General features: G+C 40.9%; 1 protein-coding gene across 1 annotated transcript in view; it reads left to right on the top strand.

The window, feature by feature from the left end:
- The window catches only part of LOC144532834 (attractin-like protein 1), a 287336-nt gene that overhangs the window by 125187 nt on the left and 136969 nt on the right, over positions 1–25180 (top strand). Inside the window, exons 22-25 of the mRNA XM_078273772.1 lie at positions 5559–5611; positions 14463–14557; positions 16398–16476; positions 18235–18392. Of these exons, the coding sequence (XP_078129898.1) occupies positions 5559–5611; positions 14463–14557; positions 16398–16476; positions 18235–18392 (385 nt within the window). The remainder of the gene's footprint in view (positions 1–5558; positions 5612–14462; positions 14558–16397; positions 16477–18234; positions 18393–25180) is intronic.

Genomic DNA, 25180 nt, shown 5'->3' with positions numbered 1-25180 from the left:
TTTGATCGGTGTTTTACCTCAGTGTGATTATCATGCTAGTTACAAATTGGTTGAGTATGAGTGAAATGTTGAATTGGCCGTAGAGCCTCAGTACTTCTGTTCACTTTGTGTCAGGTTTTTGAGCGTAATGTTTCTTCTCAGCGAATAATTCATTATTCTGGTGGGCACCCCACAGAGGCTGAAAGCAGAAACCGTGTGTTTTGTGTGTGTTCACTTGTGCATCTCTAAGCCACACTGTGCTGCAGTCGCTTTCACCTTTTGATTTGCTTCGACTCCCCCCCCCCCGCCACCCCTCTGTCTCTCTCTAAATGTCTCTCTGTCACAGCGCTGTTTGTTTTGCTTGAGTCACTCTAAAATGGTGTGCCAGGGGCCATTTGTTTGTCGTTTTGATTATGAACGAGCAATTTCCCCCCTCGGGGGCGGACGGTTAGCGCTCCAGGTTACATCAGGTGTGTGGATGCATATTTGAGAGTGTGTGTTCTGTGCAAAGTCAGAAATAATGGGGCCATTAAGTAGCAGCGTGTGTGTGTGTGTGTGTGTGTGAGAGAATATATTGTCTCTTTCTCTGGTACTGGATTTGTGTGTCCGTCTTTCATCTTCTGTTCTATTCCCATAAAACAGAAAAGGACTTTCTTTCTCTGTTTGTCCTTTTGCTCTATCAGTGCTTCACAATTTTAAATTTTTTTTTTTTTAGCCATAATTGCATAAAGATCTATATATTGTAGACACAGATAAATACACGCACTTTTAACACCCACAAGCGCACAAAGTGTTATCAGTATTTAGGGTTTAATACCCGATGATACCTGAGCTTCTGTACGATACAACACTTTGTTTTTTTACTTACTTTGAGTAATATAAACATGCTCATTTTAATGTTTTTGAATTGTTCATCAGATTAAGATTATTTTCTGTGTCAAAATCCAGCCACTACTTTTCAAAGGTACCTTGGACCATCAATGGGAGTTCTATTTTCACCTGAAGGTAAACGGTCACCAGAGTCATTGAAGATCATCCTCTGGGGACAATGAACATTAAAGTAAATTTCTCATCAATATTAGCAGTAGCTGTCGAGAGATATTTCTCTGGACCAAAATGTTGGACACCATCCTCAGCCTGTGACGCCCGCAGAGTAAAAAAATGACTCTTACAGAAAATCCTATCTAAAGCCAGTGTTCACCGAGTCCACCGTGTGTTTACAAGGCCAATATGAATGTGTGAACTGTAACAGCTGTTACAGGCAGCTCAGAGCGTGAGCGTGAGAGGTCGGGATTGCTGGAATATACCCGAGCTACAGAACCTCAAGGTAACCAGTTGCTCACCAGATGTTCCTCTGCTGTTTAAGTGTAGTAAATAATCTATTTAAAGTCTAACCCTGTCGGGACTTTTATCTTATTTGTACCGCATGAGACCTGAGTCTTTTCTTCAGCACCTTAACATTCACTCTGCTAAAGCCTCCACTTTATTTCTCCTTGTTTTCTCTGACTGATTGTTTGATTGTGTTGGTTTAGCTTTAATTGGCCTCCGCTCCAAATGTGGAGAACTCCACTAATTGCCTGCTAATTTGCATCTTTTACTGTACTTGACTGCGCAGAGGGAGCGACAGAGAGTGCATGTGGATGTTTGTCAAATGGAATGTTTTCTGTTTTACTAACTGCACCCTGATTCTTCTGATGCCTGTAAAAAAAAATGTTAACAGTTGAAGCATCTTCTGATTCATAGAGTAAATTAAATTACGTACACAAAAACAAACGCGCATGCAGCACCAATATTGTGACCTTTAATCTCTAAGTTGTTTATCTTTGCAGGGGTTTATAGGAACAGCAAGCAGAGCACAAATACTCGTCACTCGTGTGTGTGTGTGTGTGTGTGTGTGTGTGTGTGTGCGTGCGTGCATGTGACTCATAGTGTGTTTTAAGTGATGAGGCGACCCAGTCCTGTGTGGCCCTTATCTTGTCCCCATTAGGCTGTGGTAAGCAGCTTAAGTGTCCTTCCCTTTTTTGTTGCCGCTCTGCGTCCAGGACTTTAAGTGTCCCCCAGGAGAGAACATAGCTCGTCATCGCCCCTTACCTAGCCTACAAGTCTGCTTATCCTTCTTCTCTGAACCCATGCATGTAAAATCCTATATCATACTGTACGTGGCCAGTGTCTGCCTCAGGGCACGGTCAGGCAGTACTAGCAGCTTGCTAGCTACTTGACTAGCTCTGTTGATGCTTTGGGCAGCTTTGTTTTTTGAGGTAAAATTTGGTCAAGTTATTGTTTTAAAGATGGAATAATACATTACTAGCTTAAAGTGCCCATATTCTGAAAAAATCATAACGTTGTTCTCGCGAGAACACGGCAAGACGGCAATAACACGCCACGTGGCGTGTATGTTTACGTGCGCTGTATACAGCGTAGACATACACACTGAAAGCTCAAAATGCGTACAGATAACACGCCACTTGGCTTAAGAAAGTCGGCGTGTATGTTTATGCGAAGTCATGATGTCACATTGATTTTATAGATCATATTTGGCTCTAAAGAGAGCAATTGATGACATCACATTTATCACAATAAATCTTGTTGTGCTGGAATAAGCTTAGTCCTCAATGCGCTCCTTTGTGGCCGTCGGCTGGAAGCGACTCCAAAGCTTTTAAAGTCCCAGAGTCCTCTTGAGACCACGCTGCTCTCTGTCCAAGTCTCCTCTCCGCAGCCCAAACTCTTCGTTCTAAAAGCCTCTCTCACCTTCACCTCTTTGTTTTTGTCTGTTTCTTTCCTTCTTTCTTTCTTTCTTTCTCTTTCCCTCAATCTATCCCCTTTCTTTCTCTCCTTGTTTTATCAATCTAGCCTCCTTCCTTCCTTGCTTTTTTCATTTCTTCTTACTCTCAATCTATCCTTTTTTCTTTCCCCTAATCTATCCTCTTCTTTCTTTCTTTCTTTGCTTCCTACTCTCAATCTTTTTCTTTCCCTCAATCGATCCTCCTTCCTTCCTTCCTTCCTTCTTCTTTCTTTCCTTCTTTCCCTCAATCTATCCTCCTTTCCTTTTTCTGTCTTTAATGCAGATGACAACCAGTAAGTCATTCTGTATTAATGCTGTAAGACGAGAATCACTGAGTGCTGCCGTAGTAAACATATTGGTCTAGACGTCAGGTAGTCTCTTTAACTGACCAAAACAAAGTCCAAGACCAAAGTATTATTCTGCTTCTTTACTTGTCTTTCTTTACTCCTGATTCAGGATGGAAGCTCAGTGAGACAGTCAGGGTTTTAAGGCCTCGTCCTTGGCCGGGGATTATAGAAAAATGAATTCACAAACACTGTAAAACTCACCTGCCCTCATGTTCTTGTTCACTTATTCCTCTTCTTTCCTCTGTCATTCTTTCATTTCCATGCTCTCTCTTTCTCTCCGAGTCCTCCAGCCCTTCATCTGTTACACTGTGAAATAGTGTGTGGACTCCTGGGGTAGAGCCAGACCGACATATTGGCGGGCCGATATTAGGCATTTTCCAAACTATCGGTATCGGCATTTATAATGGCCGATAAATTTATATTAAAAAAATAAAATAAAAACGGACAAAACACCCTTCAACCATGTTCTGAGTGTTTGCGTCACATAGTCTGTCCACCAGAGGACGCTCTACAACCTCCCTGTTGGCAACCCTCGTGTCCCTTTAAGTTTCATATCTTAAGTTTGTATTTTTATACATTTTATTTATCAGAACTTTAATATATTTTGATGTTCCTCTGTTCTGTTGTGATAATAAAACAAACAAGTTTATCTTAAAACTGCATTATATTATTTTAGTGAGGACTCATAAATAACTACAAATAACTAATGTTAGGGAAATCGGTTTATGTTTTGTTACGCATTTCAGGATTTTTAAAAAAAAATGTATATCAGCCGATATATCGGAATATCGATCGGAATATATAAAAATCCTTTACCGGTCGGGCTCTATCCTGGGGTGCTTTGGATGATTTACTTTCCATATTTAGTCAAATTTGTCAAATATCTGCATTTGGGTTTGATAACCAGGGAGTTTCTTTTTAAGTCTTACACACACACACACACACACACACACACACACACACACACACACACACACACACACACACACACACACAGAAAAAGCCTTGATATTATAATAACAATTGTATGATAAAAATACATTTGACCCTCTTACCACATTATTTAACATGTCTTGGCAGTGGAAGTGTAATACCTCTGGCTTTTGTTCTCTACTGCCAGGCAATAATTCTCCTATCTGTGGTTCAGGCACGCATCTCCATCTTGACACTTTAATGGCCTCAGAAGCATGTACATTTCTTGATGATACCGCCCCAAAAAACTTTAACCGTGATATTTCTTTTCAATTACTTTTGCCGGGTGTTAAAATGTGCATTATCCTTGAGGGACTTATGTTTCTGCACCTCGAGGCTCTTTAAAACGCATGCTAATCCCATTATGTACGTATTTTGAGAAAGCATTACAAAGAAAAATCTATTGTTTTTATATTGCGGCAGAGCTGACTGGTCATTTGAGACTTTCTTCTTAACCTAAAGGTCAAGACTTTCAACTGCAGCCAATTACTGTCCAACAAATGAGTCAAATGATGTCTTTTAAAAACATTCAACCTCCCACTGGTCACAGTGAATAACAGAGAAATGGCTGAAATGTCAAATTGAAATGCAAATTAAAAGCTTTGTAGATTCTTATTTGACAAGTGACTGGCAGTGCCTGATAAATATTTTTCATTTTGGAAAAATATCCACAAGGACAGAAGTGGTTGTACTTGAACTGAAATGTCACAGTGTTTTGCTCTTGCCTTGTCAAAAATATGTCAACTATGTTTCCCATTTAGTTTTCCACCAACCGGCAGTGACATAAATACAAAGAGAGAACTAAGCATCTGAATGAAAGAGATGATACAAAACAAACCTTTTTACTTGGATTAAAAATGATACTGCAAAGAGATACTGTAATAAAAATATATCTCTATGGTCTTGAAAAGTTGCAAAAAAACCTAATTGTTTCTCCGAAACATATCTTAATATACTACTTCCGTCGCACTATTGCCTACTTGTGTGTACTTATGTTGATATATATATATATATATATATATATATATATATATATATATATATATATATATATATATATATATATATATATATCTCTATATATCTCAACATATATAACATATATCAACATAAGTATATATTCAGCCAGCCCATATATTTAAGCTGGGGAACCTCTGGCTTCAGGAGGTTAGGTGTTCTCTCTCATAATTATCTGTGTGTGTGTGTGTGTGTGTGTGTGTGGGGAGGGGGGGGGCGCTTCTGGGAAAAAAAGAGAGCAGCAAGGACAGGACTGTCGTGGGAAATCCCCTCGCAAAGAGCTGGGGGAAGACAATACCTGCAGCAGGGCCCCCCCATGACACTCGCACACAACCACGCTAACACAAACGTGTCTTTGTAAAAACTAAACCCTTGCTAATGCCTTTGCTCTTTCTCTCTCTCTTCTTCTTCTTCTTCTTCTTCTTTGTCTTTCCCTCTCCACCTGTCTTTCCTGTGTCCAGATGTGACTCAGAGAACCGTTACCTTGGTAACCCTCTCAGAGGAACATGTTATTGTAAGTACCCTGCCGCCACTACACCTGAGACACACACACACACACACACACACACACACACACACACACACACACACACACACACACACACACACACACACAGCTAAAGTCTGTTTCTGTGTACAATGTCCATCTGTGTCCCATGATTATCATCTGCTGTATGTACCCAGACGGCTAAATGCTAACCCTGCTAGCCTTCCTGAATAAAAATGTCGGTCAGTGATCGTCTGCTACGCTTTCTCTCGCTGTTTCATTACAGCGGCCGTGTTTCTTTTCTTTTTATACAAATAAAGTGTTTCACGTCATCATACTTCCACAAGAAGCTGCTGCTCACTCTGTATAAAGCATGTACAATGCGTATTCTACATTTTGGCATCAGTAAATCTGTGATCGACCTCGCGGTCTTTTTAGGAAAGCCGTTGGACGCGCATCTATCTGAATTACTTCAGCCTGGCTCGACCTAGTCGCTCCTCCTTAGCCTGGCTTGGCCTTCGTGAAACGCACCAAGCCAGGATGCACAGATTAGACTAGGTCAAGCCTCGCTTTATCAGTTATCCTGGATTTATATATTCTGCTTTTGTGAAACAGGCCCCAGGACTTTGTTTTCCTGTTTCCAGATGCTCACAGGGATCACATTTGACTCAGCTCATTTGCAACAAATTGCTGGTTTTCCTTTTAAAGGGCAGACGGAGGAGGAATGCTCTCGTCAAAACAGATGTTTTGTGGCACACAAGCACATGCTCCCTCCCTCACACACACACACACACACACACACACACACACACACACACACACACACACACACACACACTTTCAGTCTAAGAATTGCCATCATCAGTTATAATATTATAACACAGTAGAATAAAGTTCAAGTCCTGTCAATGTCAATAGCCCTCTAGCTTGAGTGGGGCTATCATTGTTTCAATGACGGAGGCTCGAAAGGATACAGCAATCAAAGGAGTCGTGCCGCAGTTTGCACTGGTCACCTCAAATATGTCTTTGATCACAAAACCAACTTTTGTTTTATTGTGTAGTTCATGGATTGCATGGTCTGCTGGATTCAGGACGGAGGTTTGAAGGCACTAGATGGCACTAATGCAATGCCCTTGCCCAGTATTGTGAAGGGCTGTAGATGAACTAGAAGAAGAACTACACAAGTGCAGATTTGAATGGCTCCTAAAGTCTGTAGGTGCACGGCTCCTTGATATCTCTATGGCTGCAGCTGAAGTGGTTTGTGTTTTCAGAGATGCATTTGGCGACATCACAGTGTGTGCTGTCGTTAATGGCACATTATCTTTTCTGTTGTCTATGAAACGAGGTAGGTTATGTTTGAATAAGAGAGAGCAAACTCAGAGGTACACACATGGATACACACCTGGGTGGGAGCTAGATGTTGTAAACATTCGTGGCTCAGCCAAGAGATTATTTTCCCATTTATGGCAGCTATTTGCACTACTTTCTCAAGCCATTTCATAATAGAATGACTAAAAATCTTTAAATCATTTGGGAAAAACATGATAGTTGCCAAAGAAAACGGCATGGGATTATCATAAAGTGTGCGTGTTCTGTAAAGGGGAGACTTGTGGGTACGCCCATTTTCATTCAGATATCTGGAGAGGTCAGAGGTCAGCGGACTCCTTTGAAAGAGGCCATGCCAGTTTTCCCCTCAACAAAATGTAGCCTAACTTTGGAGCATTATTTAGACCCCTTCCTGACAAGCTGAAGGCCGCTTGTAACGGCCGGGAACTGTCCCGACTTGATCATAGCTTTCTGTCGGCGCCCACTGCAGCCGCTTGCTCCCGTCCACTTTACAGGCGAGGCGCAACTCATCTCGAACAAGCTTATTGCTTCACTTTTGAGGGTCCCAAGCCAAACTGGCGGTTAACCACTCTAAACACAGGGACTTGCAGTGACACAGATTGATCCTACTTACCTGCAGTGTCTGTCGAAGGATGTGGCTGCTTGTATTCAACCTGACCTTAAGTGATATTTCTCTGCTGCCGGAGAGTACATCAGGCTGGATTTATTCCATCCATGTGGCAGCAACTGGCTGCTTGTCAGCATTAGAAAGCAGCCGCCGTGACACAAAAGACTTACAGGGAACCAGAAGACCAGGAATAGAGGTTAAGCACTTGCCTCAAACTCCTTAAAGGTGAATAGAAGGCCGTTATGTCGATCAAACAAGCACTCAAGCAGCTGAATATCACAAGTCCCGCCCCCTTGACATCTGCTCTGAAGCACACATGTTTAGCAGTCTACTCGCCTCTCTCTCTGTCCCTCTGCCTCTCTTTTGTCTTACCCATTTGTATAGCGGTGCTATTTCAAAGTCCGTTGTAAGCAGACTTGTTGAACATGAACTACTGTAGTAGTCAGAGACTGTGTAGTGTGTGTGTGTGCTCAATCTCACTATGCCAGCAGTGTGTTTGGATTCAAGCCTCCGTCTGACATGAGTGAGGGGGCACATGCTATAGATAAAAGCGCTGTTATTCCGTCGGATATAACAGCGATTCTACCACAGTCTAGCGAGATTGCTGCAAAACCAACAAGAAATTTGTCTCAAACTAACAAGTACTGTCAAGTCTTCATACCTAATAAAGTAGGTTGTTGTCTCTCTCTCTCTCCAACTGGGCGAGGCAGATGGCTGCCCACTTAGAGTCTGGTTCTGTACCAGGTTTCCTCCTGTTAAAAGGAGATTTTTTGTCGCCGCTGTCGCACTAAATGCATTTCTTGGGGGGAATTGTATCTGTTAAATGTCCTGACATAACGTCTGTTATGATTTGACACTACAAATGAAATGAAATTGAATGTGAATAATTAAGTGAATAATGAAAGATAAGGTTAAGATGCGTTTAGGGAAATGTCTAGCCTGATGTCGTCATACTCAGACTCTAGTCAGAATATGAGTCTGATTCTGCTCCATTGGGCTGTGATTATGGGGCGTGTTTCAACCGAACCAGGAAAGTAAATGCCTCTGCACTTAATTGGATAGACCTACAACCAATCAGAGCAACGGAGACAGACGTCACAGAAGCTGCCAGTCAAAGGCAGGCTTCGACAGAGCAAAGGCAGAGGCGGCAGTTTCCGCGTCATGCGGACAGGTGTGGCAATGTGTATACATACGTGATCGCGGTTCTCTGTTCCTCTTTTAAAATGAATGCGCTGTCGATATCTTCTATAACAGACGCGATGGCGGAATCTACACATCTCAATTCTCCAGCTGCAGCCATCGTTGTTGTAAACAAATTCAACCCAAGCGCTCTTTGGTGACGTGGTTGATTACGTTACTGTTGATCATCTGTCCATCATCGTATAAAGCCCGCCCTGACAATTTGATTGGTCCGAACAGCTCTGGTTCGAGCATAGTTGCTCCACAACGGATCAAGTCCAGACCGAACTTCCCGACCTCAAATGTTGTGGGCGGGACTAAGGTCGGCTGGCATCCAGGCTAGGAAAAAGTCCGTATTGACTGATGCAAACTGCAGTATACAATGCCAAATTAGTCCAACCACCAAAGTAGTTTGTTGTGTTTGGTGCGTAGCTAGCCTTTTCTTGAGCTTTTGATTCTATTTTCTAAAAGGTTTGCAGTTCTATAGCAACATCTCGCTTCTTCCTCCTTTGCTACTGAGAGAGGACAGTCTTTTTTCACATAAAAGTTCATGTGAAATAGTGAGAAATAAAATGTGTGTTTTTTAAAAAGGACAATTGTACTGGTAGAATTTTAGGACTTAAACATATATGGTAGATCTTTCAAAAAAACTGATGATAGTGCTTCAGTTCACTAATGCATATGGTGACAAACTCCTTTATTACTATGAAAATATTTTTTTGTGTGTGAAACAACTCATCAAATACATTTTTGCTCTCTGGAGAGAGGCTTTATTTTGGGCGGATGTGATTGAGAAAGTGTGTGAACTCAAATGCATCAATATATTAATTAACTGTATTTGAAGGATAGACCCTTGACAAGTAGCATCTTATTTTTGACGCGGTCCTATAAACACAAATCCAAAATTCTAAAACGCATACAGACAGAACAACGTTATAACAAACATACACTACAAATACACCGATACAGACAGCTTGCTCACCCTCTCTCACCCCTAGCTGTTACAATCAGATACAATAACCCGGATAACAAATCAATTCCATCAGAATAAAGAGCAATTGAAGCAGTTTGTATTCAGCGCAAACAGAAGATTATAATAATAATAAACACAAATTAAAAGCATACACAGGTTTTTTTAAGATGACAAAATAAAGATGTCCCGATGCAGGGTTTGCCATTGTAAAATACTGCAGTTGGACGAAAACACAGAATGAAGTCATGTTAGTAGCAGAAACTTCATCTTCATGAGTGTCCAGCTATTTTTGTTGCTCATCTCAATCGGGGATTGAGTGCAGAGAGCGATGCTTTGGTTCAGTTAACACTGTCATATTGAACCACCAGTCAATTGATGAAAAGCAACTTTGCTATTTAATGAGTTTGCCCCCAGACGGGCTAGCGTGTATGAGCAGGCATCGCCAGGACAATGCTTTAATGAACCGCTGTCATAGTCCATCTCAGTCAGCTACGAGGGACATCTAATTAAGGACGGCCACCAAGTGTCCCACCACTGGAAAGACTGGCTAACACCAGTCGGTCCGTAGCCGGTGCCGCACGCTGCCCTCAGGCCTGCTGGGAAAGCTTAGTCAAGGCCGAACAACAGTGGCTCCAATATTTACTGACAGCCTCACAATCCCAATTAAAACGACTATTCGTGATGGGCAGCACGGAATAGGACTGAATGATGATGTAATGTCCAAAATATGAATGGAGAGAGATGAACAATTTCGACTAGATATGATTTAGATTTCCTCTTATAGCGCTAACATTATATCAAAGACGCATGCAATGTAAGCTAGTGAATGTTGGGGCCAATTCAGACCTCAAAGTAGTTGTAGTAGCAAAGATCATCAATCAACAAACGTTCCTGGCCTAAGGCCGTTCATTAGACCAGGATCTGGCGTCAGTCCAGGATGCCTCGATATTTGCCGACAGGACCCCTATCCAACGTGGGATTAATTGGTCCTATCAGGCCAAAACTCCTTTTTAGCAATCCAATAGTTACCCTTTGACAGATCACTAAGAATGCTGGCTGATTTTAGGTCAGTCTGAGTAAGTTTCAGTAAGACTTTAATACATATTAATCCAGTATCTGACATTTTGGGAGGACACACACCAGTTAGAAGACATATACACATTGGCTGTGTCTCAGTTCAATACTACTGTATACTGTATACTCACATTAAACAGATTTACAGTAGCAAAAAAATACAAACATTGCGATTTATTAAGGGACACTGACAACCAAAATATTTTCAAAGCTCGATTAGTTGTATTTGATGATGATATTGCAATAAATGCGTATGACGTGTGGAGATATAGGTAGGAGGAGGAATATAATATTGTGGGGGTATAATATCTGTATTTATATTTTATGTTCAACATTTTCATATATTTCCTTTTATGTATTTATAGAACTATCCATTGGTATGTGTTATTGCTTGAGAACCCTTGGCGGGTTCCCTGCAAATGCATTGTCATTAACGGGTTCGTACGAAATCCTACGAAAACGTATGCACGACAATTTGCATGATATCCTACGGAATTACGGCGACCGGCAACCGTTCACAAGACAGTTAAGTTGAACCAGGTACCGGTCATGATGGTTTAGCCACACTGTGGTTACCGTTGTGAATGCGTTTGACCTGATGAAGACCCCACTGGGAAAAGAACATTTTCTATTTAAATAGATCTGTTGATTGGAATATTGAGTGCGCAGGTGTTTCCATCCGTGCCGTTTTATCAGACACCCTTGCACCGTGACGTGCGCGTAACTAAGCTCCTTCCATTACACCATCCCCAACACCTTTAAAAAAAATGTATTGATTTCATGTGTATCCCTGGCATTTTGCGTGCTTAGAATCAGTAACTAGTCTCCAGTTGGTGATTGTTGTGACTAGCCATCCCAAAGATCTTTGTGGTGTTAAGGAACAGTGAGTTTCTAATAAATCGGGGTCACCGAACCTCATGCCTACATTACCTCCAGGTTACCTTGAACTCCATTTAGGCCTGATGGGGACTCTGTGTTGTCCTTGTGTTTACTCCCCTGGCTCTAACCTGCTTTCTCAACGAGGTGAGGCTGTGATGCCTGGCCTGCGCTCTGCCTGGCAGTGTTGCAAATGGGAAATAATGAGTTGTTAACAAGCATTAAATGAAACCTCAGCTAGAGATTCTGAAAAACTGACATTGTAGGTAAATTCACATCTTAATTCGAAGCAGACTGCTGGAATATCCGATTATGTTCTTGCCTTCTCACTCCCCATCCTCAGTGTTTTGTTTCATATAGGCTGAATCAGCTTACACATTATGGTAATAAGATCACCCATCTGTGAACCTGAGAAATTGGCATGGACTATTTCTATTGCAGTTCTTCTGGGGATGGCTCATACCTTTAGTGATAACTTGATACGATTCATCCAGAGTGGGAGTTTTCACTTGCACGCGTGTAATTGAGTTTGCCTCATTGAAACTGCTGTCAGATTTCTCAGATGGGATTTGTAATTAGACGAGATGAACTTTTAAACCTGGCTGATGCTCTGGTTCCTAACAGCCTTGAAATCAAACATATTGGAAACACACAGAGGGACTGGTGGAGCTTGTTGTGCTGTACTCGCACGTGTTTGGTTAATTACGCAGACACCTGTAAACCCCCACAAACACACATGCACAAGCAGGTAGATGTGGGCAACCACCCATGATACAGATGAGTACATACTGGATGCATTGAGAAGTGAACACATGCACACACATAAGTATACACACACACACACAGACACACACACAACGTACACAAAGTATAAAAAAACCCAAATACTCTGAAGTTGTACTGACGACCCTTATGGGATAAACAACTGAGTAGCAGCAGTGCACGTCTGCCTGGGAGGGAGGGAGGAAGAGGGATGTTTGGGAAAAATATTGTCTTTGATCTGATGATATCTGCTGTTCGGGCTAACTTGCCATGAAGGCTGAACAAAACAAGAGTGTTTGTCAAACATAATTTGCTTTCGTCTTGGTGACGCCCCGGGATTGTAAAGCTGAAAGGAAGGTGATAATAACTAAACATCTCTCTCTCTCTCTCTCTCTCTCTCTCTCTCTCTCTGCTCAGTGTGTGACAAACACAGTTGTTGTGCTCTGTAAGTTGAAAAGCTACTGCAGTGTCTCTGCTGACTGCTGCCACTCAGCATTAGACAGCAACAGATTACCTGCAACAGCACTGGATGTTCTTTTTCACGGACATTTATACAGTTGGTGAAATGACTGACTGTCCGCAGCGCAGCCACAGTCCTCGGCTGTTGACTGCTGAACAGCTTCTCTGTGCAGCTGAGAATAGATAGAATTTAGGCAGTGACGCAGCGATTGGATGCACTGGATTGCTATTCCCGCCATTACTGACATTATAGAACATATTAACCTACCTATAACCTTCTACTCTCCACTTGTAATTAAGAAGTGATGTGTAGTAACAGACTCATGGTACCTGACACACAGAAAAATGATACCAATCAAAGTCACATGTTTTTAAGAAGTGCTACATAGGTACAGTCATTGTTATCATTATTAATACTGATTAAGCCACATGGAGAGCACAGTTTCCTTCATTTGTGAGGAAGGTTGACAGACCACAAATCAGTCTTTTAAATTACGAAGCAACAGGGTAGTTTGTGTCAGGCTGAGCCGTGATTGGCTAATTGCGGCAACAAAACACAGAATTTAAAGGCACCCACTGTCTATTTCCCATTTGCAAGCAGCGATGCAGTGCCGCATGCCACGTGTGTTTTTAATATTTTTTTTAATGGGAGTAAGTAAGTTGAATTGTGTTTTGGAAATGTCAGGGCATTTTTGGTGATTTGTCTTCCTTCATTTTCACTTTAACTGATTGTCTAGCAGCTCACATTAACTGACCTACTGGAATCTAACCAATAACTGTGGTAGTGAGATATAATACTACAATAACTGGTGTGATTGATGAAAGTAAAAACTTGTCTTTCAGATAAAGAATAATTGTTGCCTGCCTGAGTCTGTTTTACCTGAGCTGCCCCTGGATGCATCTCACACTAACACCACCGCCCCCCCCTTTTTTTCCTCCCCCATCAGGCAGGCAGACAAGGTGACCCAGCATGGCTCCTGCTGTCTGTCCAGATGTTGAATCACTGTGATTCTCCCTCTGTACATTGGTCATTGTCTCGCTGAGCAGCTTCCAGACACTCAATAGGAGCTGCTTTCAAAGAATGATTAAATCTCTGATAGAACATGATCATTTCGACTCTCACTCATGTTCTATTGATCGGACCGCTTGCTTGTCTAAGAAAATGGCATCCTGATTTTGAGCGCTCGTGTTCATATTTATAAAACATATCTGTGCGTGTGATCATACGCACATACGCTCTCCTGGTTTATTGTGTCACTGCTTGGCATCTTTGACCAAAACTCCACCACTGTAGTCTTATTCATCTAATTGAATATCGACTCGCGGTCAACGTCTATTTTTTGACTTTCATAAATCTGTCTGTGCTTCATGGCGTCGTCGATAAAAAGAGCCGGAGTGGAGGTTTTTATTTGGAATTGGAATTCTGACTAAATTACACAAAAAAAATGAAAACAAACCCCAGAAAGAACCTTATTGTTACTGAAACACGTCGCCACAAAGAACATCTGACTTGTGATGCTAATAAAGCAGCAGTGTATTGCTTTCTGACTAGATTCCTTTTGCCTCTCTCTCTCCTGTCTGTCTCTCTCGCCACTGCCTAGACAACCTGTTGATCGATTACCAGTTTACCTTCAGTTTGCTTCAGGAAGATGACCGCCACTACACCAGCATCAACTTCATGGCTACACCTGAACAGGTAACACCGGGGGGGGGGTAATCCTAGATTACATTTAATCTAGGATGAAAACAGGAAGTTTTTCCAAGTAAATCTGACTAATATTTCTCATACTTGTGACACTCTTCTGATCTTAAACATCAAACGACTGTTTTGCAGTGCTGTGTCAGCGATGGGGTATGGTCCGACATCTGTCTATTCTGGTAGAGGGGAAAAAAACGCTCTGTCTTATTTGTATTTCTTTAAAGGTCCCATGGCATGAAAATGTCACTTTTTGAGGTTTTTTAACATTAATATGAGTTCCCCCAGCCGGCCTATGGTCCCCCAGTGGCTAGAAATGGTGATAGGTGTAAACGGAGCCCTGGGTATCCTGCTCTGCCTTTGAGAAAATGAAAGCTCAGATGGGCCGATCTGGAATCTTCCCCTTATGACATCATAAGGGGAAAGGTTACCTCCCCTTTTTCTGCTTTGCCCACCCAGAGAATTTGGCCCACCCAAGAGAGAGACATCATGGCTTTCAAACGAGCAAAGTGGCAGTTGGTCAAGGCCACACCCCAACCCTCCACTTTACACCCCCCCCTCCTCCTCAATAGCTACAGACTCAGAAATGGCACGTCCTAAGGAAAGCTCATTGTGGGACTGGCTCTAGTGGCTGTAATTCTGCACCAAGGCTGGATTTCGGGAAAGAGACTTCAGATACAGTATTAGGGGACCACTAAGGTCTATATAAACGAGACTTCAGATACAGTATTAGGGGACCACTAAGGCCTATATAAAAGAGACTTCATATACAGTATTAGGGGACCACTAAGGCCTATATAAAAGAGACTTCAGATACAGTATTAGGGGACCACTAAGGCCTATATAAAAGAGACTTCAGATACAGTATTAGGGGACCAATAAGGTCTATATAAAAGAGACTTCAGATACAGTATTAGGGGACCAATAAGGTCTATATAAAAGCATTCAAAGAACACCATGTCATGGGACCTTTAAACCAATCACAACCGTCCTGGATGGCGCTAAGTCCCGATAGTACGAGGGGAGGGACATCTGGCTCAACGGATGTCAGTCATTATCCCAACAATGTACATCCCTTGAGCCAGACTTATCAAACGACTGATTGGTTGGCCTTGTTTATCTTTTTTTCTTCTTCTTTAAAAAAATATTTTTGAGTTTCATGCTCTGTATCGGAACTTTGTTGAATTGAATCAGACCTGTCTAATAAAATATGTTCAAGTCAATGAGACAAAGGCCCGCAACTGAAATTGAACCGGTCAATGTCCTAAGGAACCTGATGTGCGGGGAGGACAATTTGATCACCAGAATGCCCCAAGTCTGTTTTTAAAAGAAGCTATCGAACTTTCACTCTCTAAATGTAGGAATCTGCTGTCAACAGTGATCTTGAGTTTTATCGGACCTGCTTTTCTTCCTTAGAGCCTGAAGCTGTGTTCAGATACAACTCAAAGTGGAATTTTCGATGCAGCATTGCAGACAAAATCAATGGACTGACACAAAAAGAGGCCAATAGATTTAAATACGCCTTAGGTGACACAAGTTGAGCAGAACACGGAGAGGCTCAAGTAAAAGTCTCCTGTTGGACTTTATAAATGTACACAAAGTGCAAAAGGGCGGCAAACTGGAAGGAAAATAAGTTTAAAAAAGTATATACATGAACTGCAAAATCCACCCAGCAATCAATAAAGGAACCAAGGCTTTGCATTGTGTTTGGCTGCATCTTCCGCTTTCATCCACCACAGTGTAACACTTGCTTCCACTTTAGATCAAAATCAAGTGTTGCTGTTTATGTCCAGCTCAGTAACACCAGCCCTGCATGTGTTTCTTTTGTCTTTGTGTTAAGGCCAACAAGAACCTCGACATGTCCATCAACGCCTCGAACAACTTCAACCTCAACATCACTTGGTCCTTAAGCTCAACAGGTAGAGAGCACGTTCACGTATTTATACTTGTCCTGATAATGCTTTTGTTTGATTTTCCGATTCTCTGAAGTCCATTAAAAATGGAAGCAAAACAAATGGAATCCCACAGGTGAGTTTACTCATTTTGGCTGATTAGACTATAATCAGACTTTTAAATGGTAATTTAATAAAGAACATATAACGTTACTAAAAACTGTTAAAGGTTCCATATTGTAAATGCTATATAAATACTGTGAAAGTATCAAAACACTCAATCCATTTTCCAATCCAATTTTTCAGTAGGGGGTCTTAAAGAGACAGGCGCTAAAACGGAGCGTTTCAGACAGAGTGTAAATACAGGTATATTTAGACAGACAGTATGAGAAAAATAATGTGTTTTTGGAACATTAAGGCATGTAAACATGTTCTAGTAGAGACTCAAAATACAAGTAGGAGCCTGAAAATAAGCATAATATGGGACCTTTAAAAGCAATCTTCTCTTTAAAAACACCCCATTAGTTTTTTATAATAGGACGTTTCAGTACTGTCTAATGAAACAAACTGAGCTGCGATAGAACATGTCATTTGACTTGAATTTAATGCAGTGGTTGGTTGTTAAGCTTTGCCACTTAGCAGTCTTAAAGATATCACACAGTCAGTATCTTTCATTAGTGGTCAAGTGTCCTTCAGTAAAATGGTCAGATCTACTTCCTGCTCGCCTCCCGGAGATTCCCCCTCCTGACAAACACAATCAGAAGCTATTTTCAAATTTTGGCATTAAGCTGTTTTACACACATTTCCCCTCTTGAGTTCAATTAAGATAAAAGCACTCTGCTTTCAGTGTCTCGGGGCCCACAGCCTCTTTTGGTTTGGGACTGGGTCTTTTCTGTGTCTGCGATTGTGTGCAGTACGGAGTGTTTAATGGCCCTGATAAAGCAGGAGGTGGAAATATTTTATTTACAACGTCTGAAGAACTCAGTCATTAACACATGCTGATAGTGCTCTGAAGGATACTGAAATGAGACCACTTCAGCGCTTAGAGGAATTTACACGCATCGCTCTGAATTACTGCGAGGTGTCACCGACACAATTTGCCTGCGTGAGATGAAAGGTACAAAATTGACATTTTAAAATCAAGACTTATGTCTCTCAACCTGCTCGCTTACCACTTTCTGTGTAAAAATATCTTTACAAGGACGTTCACAGTGAAAGCAGCTCGGCTGATGGGCCACAGTCCTTAACCCATCCAAAATCCATCACTTTTAATACATATAATATGTAGTTTTTTTTATCGCAATATAGTAAAATTTCTGTGTAAAACAATTTTGCATCTAGGATGCTTATAAGGCCCCAATAAGATCCAGATGCGAAAAAAAGACTGGCATGTTTCTTTCTCTCGCCTATTTTGACATTTACAACGTACTTTGGGACACCGTGGCTGTTGACATTCCTGACCCCAGTAGTGTGTCTCTGGCCCCTGCTGCCTGTTCACCTTTATCAGGCAGCTCATAAAAAACTAAGGGCCCTCTTTTAACGATCTAAGCGCACGGCGTGTCACACACACTAATCAGAATGACTTCAGTAGGGTTGAAGAAACATTGTCCACGTCACCGCAGCTTCTGCTAGCTGCCCACCAGATGGACACCGAACACCGTTGAGATGCAAACAAGTTCTGTTGCAGTATTGATTGTTTTGTGTTTTTTATACCCGATAAAGTATCCTGATTCTTTACACTTTGTTGTACTGTATTTTTCTTAAACTGCTCTCTGCCTCTTACAGCTGGCACCATCTCAGGGGAGGAGATGCCCATCATAGCGAGGACCAATATCAAGGAGCACCGTGACAGTTTCTCGTGTGAAAAGTTTAACTTCAGACTTCACCACAACATCACCTTCTACGTCTATATGTCCAACTTCAGCTGGCCAATCAAGATCCAGGTTAGAGGCTCGGGGGGGGGGGGGTTTGCAATGATTTTAACCAAAGCTGAAGCCAAGAGTCTGGCTATTAGGGCTGACTCTTCTATCTAGAACAGTGAAAAGGGACCATCACAAGTTCCCGGTGTTTTTTTTCAGACAAAAATCCCACAATGAAAAGTTTTATATCAATTTATAGCCGACAAAAAAAATAAAAAAAGCAGCAAAGGCTCACATTGAGAAGCTGGAACCTTTTAATATAGCGGTTTTATTAAAGGCCCGATATGTTCTGATCTGCAGAAAAATTCTGCAAGGGACGTGAAGCCATAATATAGAGTCCTCTGCCTAAGTAAGTCAGTTTAAGTGTTTGGATGAAGAAGGGAAAAGCATCATCATCATCATCATCATCATCATCATCATCATCATCATCTCCAGTTTTCAGGAGCCGTCTCTCTGTAAAACATATAGCTCTGACAGGCTTTGTACGTTGAGCATAAACTATTCTGAAAAGTGTTTGGCAAATCTGCTATCACATTTAATGATCTGTGAGTTTTCCAACGTCTCTCCATCAATTATGCAGCACCGGATTAAATCTCCAGGCGGCAGCCACACACACTAAATATTCACGCTGCAGCCTTATGAGCCATTAAATTGAAGTAGACTTTTAGCAGTGATATTTTAAGATGACTGTCATGCAGGGCGCAGGGTGTGTGCTGATGGATGGAGTCAAGAAGTGACAGAATGGAGAAATTAGGGGAGAGTTAAGACAGGCTGGCTGGTTAACTGATGTTGAGACTACCGAACAGTCAAAATGTCCAGTGTTGAGAAAATGACAGAATGACGGAGAAAGGACAGCAGGTCTGGAGACAGAGAAAGCCATAAAGCAGAGGGTGGATGCATGGATGAGTGGAAGGATTGATGAATGGAGAGATGATGGGGGGGGGAATAAATGGAAAGGACTACAGTAGCTGCTCGGTTACATAAACGTTTAGGTAAAAGTTGAAGCAAAAATACGGATTTAAAAGACATGAAGTGATCCCTCACTGTGAAGCTTGTTTTGAACAACAAGGCTCACATGTTTTAATCTTTTTATTTTAATAAACCAGTCCCTCCAGAAAAACGTGGTTATGCGATCGCATAATTCAATGCATAATCAGCCAAAGTCCGCATATTTATGCGGGGGCCGTATTTTTTGAAATACGCAGCACTTTCGCCGCATAAATTGCCGATTTCCATGCAAAATATGCGGGGCTTGCATGATTTCATAATCCCCGCATTTTTGTTGCAAAAAAGTCCCATATATCTTAGCAGAACGTTGAAAAATGTTGCGTTTACTTCACACAAGTGCAGCCATTTTCCCCTGTTGCCATGGGAACGTTATGAAGTGACGTAATTACGCGACGTGAACATCATCGAAAAGCTGCAAACCCCCCGATGAAGCCACGATGAAACCGAAGTTTTTGCAAGTTCCCGCAATTTCATCGCATCAAATTGCATAAATACCCCGCATATCCCATCGCATTTTTTAAGAAAACGTGCCGCATAATCAAGGATTTTTTTTCCCGCCACAATCACAAAAAAACTCCGCATTTTTCTGGAAGGACTGGTTTGTTGTCCTCTCTCGCGTGTGGCGAATACGTCACGTATTAAATGTTACGTACATAGGTTATAGGCTCAGCAGATACGGTACGTATTAAGTGTTATGTAGGAATGTGATAGGTTACGGTCAGCTCATCAGCTGCTTCCTAAAAATGAAGATTGTTCACGAGTCCTGCATCTTGAGTCTGATTCGTGTCTAAAGTGTTTCTGGAAGGACTGATAAAACAATTGTTGTGAAGAGACTTGAGGGCTAAATGCATTGCGTCAAATGTCCCCGCCTTGAAAAGATTTTCAAAAAACAGAAAATGTGCACCAGGTAGCAGAAAAATGCTGAAAAAAAAGTTGTGAACTATTTATTTCATTTTAAAATGGACTAGCATATTATCATATTAGTATATTTTTGGTTTTGTAATAATCTGATATTATGAAGAAAGGGGCAGGATTTTATAAGCATTATGTTTCCGCCTGCTCCTTCTCGAACGTTGTTCAATTCTGATAGATTTGACTACGTTTGTGTTTTTGTTTTGTTTTTACAACCTTGATGGTTCGAGATAAATAAACAAATAAAAAAAATATAATGAGGAAGACATGGATGATCAACAAAGGTTTGAGTCCATGAAACCTTGTTTTTTTTAATATGATTTTGTCCATCATGGGGCGTAACATAACATAATTTGGTTACACTTTACTTGAAGGTATCTACATAAGAGGGACATGACACTGTCATGAACGTGTCATAAACATTATAAACAAGTCATAAACGTTTATGACCTAATGCTTCTTTTAGTGTCATTCAGTTTTTGTCATGACAAGTTATGGTTATTGGTTCATGACAGTCATGACAGTGTCATGTGTTCATGACAGTGTCATGTCACTGTTATGTAGATACCTTCAAGTAAAGTGTTACCCATCATTTTAACGCATTGTCACAAACAGGTTCATATGATATTGTATGAAAATGTATACACAACAATTTGTATGATATCCTACCAAATTACTGCAACCGCCGGTCGGTCAGGTGACGACCGGTCACATGACAGTTGAGTTTAGTTGGTTTAGTACGACTAGTTAGAAAAAAGATTGTGTTTTGGGTTAAAACACAGGACACAAGCACCTGTTTTCCTGAGTCAAAGTCTTGTTTCCCCCTAACTTCTTCCAGGACACGAACACCACTCCCCCGCTTGAAAGCCCTCTGTTTTAGGACCCATCCATCCATCCAACCATCCATCCATCCATCCATCCATTCATCCATCCATCCATCCATCCATCCATCCATTCATCCATCCATCCATCCATCCATCCATCCATTCATCCATTCATCCATCCATTCATCCATCCATCCATTCATCCATCCATCCATCCGTCCATCCATCCATCCATCCATCCATCCATCCATCCATCCATTCATCCATCCATCCATCCATCCATCCATCCATTCATCCATCCATCCATCCATTCATCCATCCATCCATTCATCCATCCATCCATTCATCCATCCATCCATCCATTCATCCATCGCTCTTTTTGTGGGGAAAAAAAATCCCTTCCACTGATTTAAAGCGACTCTGCCACTGATCATGTGTTGCCACAATATTAGTCTCTATCCAGCCATTCACTTGATGAAATATTTATTTTTATTTTTTTCAATTGCTCATGTTTTTGAAACCCAAGATATAATGTATTAAAGCCGTGCACATGATTTCAAGTGGTAACATAATTTGGAAACTTCATCCCAATCAGCTTGTATTATCACAGTCGTTTGGTTCATATAAATGTCGGTGTTTATTGCTGAGTGTCCGGCACCTCGTTCTGGGTCATTTGTCCATCGATCGCTCCCCTCGTATGCATTTCCCATTAATGCTACATTATCAGAGCTCCATATATCTGCTGGTTGAAAAGTGATATGATAATTACCACGATGAGGCCTATCTCGCCGTCATTTCAGACGTGCTCGTGTGTAACATGAGGAGCACTCGGCGTCCAGGCCTCTGACCTTGGTGGCTTCCGACGCCAGAACAGGGCGAGGATCAGAAATTGTCCTGAGAATTGGTAATGACCCGCTCTGATATATTTGATCTAATAGACATGTGCACACACACATACAGGTGCACAAAAAAAAAGCATCCACATGCACACTCACACTCACGTGAAGGACAAAGTGGGAGGAAAAGACATGGGGTGTAACGATACTTTGATCTGGATTGATATATCGAATAAATCCTCTACGTTCCAGTATTATCGATACAAAGTGAAAATATATCATCTTTAAAGGGGAACTATTATATAGCATTTTCAGGTTCATACTTGTATTTTGTGTTTGTACTAGGACATGGTAACATGCTTTAATGTACAAAAAAACACTTTCTCCTTCTCATACTGCCCATGGCTGCTGCTCTTGTATTCACCCTTTGTCTGAGATGCTTTTTTGGAGTGCCTGTCTCTTTAAGCCCCCCCTCCCGAAAAAGCTCAGTCTGCTCTGATTGGCCAGTGTGTTTTCTGGAATCTCCGCTCCACTTTTGTTTCACTACAGCTGGAGCTACTGCAACAGAGAATATAGCAGGACTGTGTACTGTGAAAAATCACCAATAAAGGCTTCTAAATACTGTAAAATACTACATAACCGGACACGTCCCAGCAGTAATGTGACCCGAAATTGGGGAGAAATGACTAATGTATCGTTGTCCAAAGAATCAATATAAAATCGTGATAAATAGTTGGGTTTAAACCCCTAGAAGAGACGGAGCACAAACACCTCACAGCAACCGATCTCCACAACTACTGGCCAGATGTCAGGAAATGTGGAGCAGTTAGTTATTCCTCAAGGCGAGGATAATTTAAGATGACTTCAAAGCCCCTCTGACTTTTCACCACCGTCAGGTCAAACTTTCTTCTTGACCAATAATCAAGGAATAGCTGGCTGGTCTTTAAAAGCAGCTGTGACTAATCATTTTCCTCAGAGGAAGGATCATCAGTTTTTCTCATTCTGTGTCATTTCACCTTCAGCCTAAAAGTCTTAATTGTTCATTTGAAATACCAAACTCTAAGAGACAGATTGCCATGAAATGACCGAGGATAAACAGTCTGTATTTTGGACAATCTATGGGCTTTCCTCTTTGTGCCACCCTCACAAAATATCAACTTTGCAGGCACTGTGTTTTGTAATCTCAATGGGAAGCAGTGACAAGATGTACTGATCACATTCATGCTTCCAACAGGATACACCTCTACTTATTTTAATTGTGGCTTCTTCTCTGACTTCCACAACAAGACCAAATGTGTAGCTTTTCTACTCATACGGCCGATAAGGCTGTTTCTTCTGTCTAACACTTTCTTATTGTGAGGAGTAGCGTCTGTATTTTTGTGGCCTCCACTCTCATTGCAAGAAATCAAATCATTCAATTGCTTAGCGTGGTTTGGACATGAAGAGTGACTGCACGGTCGGTGTTACTTCACCGTTCATCTCATCTCTCCATGCCCTTATAATATAATAATATTAATGCATAATCTATGAGGTCGTTCTGTATATAAGACATATTATTACAACTTTGAATGAATGGAAATTAAAAGCTATTAAATGTGTTATTAAAACATTACAATTAAATAATGTTTGTGTAATAATAGATTATGATGGAATGTTTACAACCAACGAGAAAGTCCAACGCAACCTCTTCTTAGCACACAACATTCTTCGTTGGAAGAAAAAGTCACATGGACAAATATCCTCACCTAGGGGGTTGAAAACTGAGATGTATCCTTAGAAAGGTAGACATCCATGAAAACACACACACATACAGTATATGCACACACACTAATGTGAGCGGTGAGTGTTTCCCTGGCGGCGTCCTGACGTCAGCTGGGAGTCGGAGATGTCTGTAAGGCAGGGGGAGGTGTTGGAATCGGTCGTTCTGCTGGAACAGATTTTGATTTGTTTTGTCACGCCGACCTTGCACCTCCGTCCTCGCTCTCCTGCGCTCGCCACCTTGACACAACATTTACCACAATGTTCCTGCTTTGAATGTATGTAGGGGCGAGTTACAGCTTTGGACGTTACGCAGCATCCCTTCAGCTGTTTACTTCAAATACATCAGGAAAGTACAGACTCTAAGACAAATACAGTATGTCATCATGTTCCAGAAATTGGTAAAGATCATTTAGACCAGTGTCGGACCGTGGTCCTGGACCCTGGGCCTTCAATGGGACGTGGCAAAAAAACAATCAAACAAAGCAATAACAATAATAGCCAGATCCCTATGTCACATTGAAGTTTAGCATATTAAAGGTTAATTAAAAGTTAATTTGCCCTAAATAGCGTCACAACCATAACAAATATGTCTCTGTTCACAATACACAAAGGTAATTTTTTTATTTTATTGCTTTTTTAAACTTTTATCGCAATTCCTTCACTTAATTACCGTACAAAGCAGTACCATTTATCATATTCTTTTTTTTGTGTTGGATATGTATATACATATCTATGTAGTCCACCCAGTGCTGATGATAATAATAATAATAATAATAAATAATAATAATAATAATAATAATAATAAAATAACAAAATCAACACTCAAGGTTATTTTGGAAAACCAGAAACACAAAGCTGGCTATAGGAAAATAAATGTATCCAAAATACTTATCCATGTATACAACAATCTAGACAGTATTACTATTTCAGTGAATAAAAACAGAAAAAAATAATTTAAGAGTACAAAAATGATTGTGAAAATGAATATTTTTCCTCAGGCCTTCACTGAATACCTTGAAGGCCCAACGGGTTCCCCTCTGATTTAGACATAGACTATTAATGTCTAAATATATAAATGATGTGTTGTTGATTGTTTCTTAGTTTTAAAGCATACAGTTCCTTTACATGTATATCCAACATTTTGTAACTGTTATATAATATTAAGTATCTTTTTTTAAGGTGGAACTTCCAATTATGAAATGTAATTATAAAATCAATACGCGTAAAGTGAACTGTCAGGATAGAAATATCAAAATAAGTGCAGAAACAAACTATGGCACAGGCAAATATAGATCATCACTGTAATTTGTTAATTTTGACACTGTTTTTTTCCCATAAACTAGGACTGGCCTGGATTTGTTTCTAATCCAAAAATCATGTTTTATTGATATAGCCCACAAACATGTGGGAACATGACCCAGTTTCTCTCTTCATCTTTCTGTTTAGAAAGAACTAACTGTTAATTTAGCTT

This window comes from Sander vitreus, chromosome 17 (genome assembly GCF_031162955.1).
Source record: "Sander vitreus isolate 19-12246 chromosome 17, sanVit1, whole genome shotgun sequence".
Classification (NCBI taxonomy): Eukaryota; Metazoa; Chordata; class Actinopteri; order Perciformes; family Percidae; genus Sander; species Sander vitreus.
Note: the sequence above shows the minus strand (reverse complement) of the source record. Positions and strands in the feature narration are given on the sequence as shown.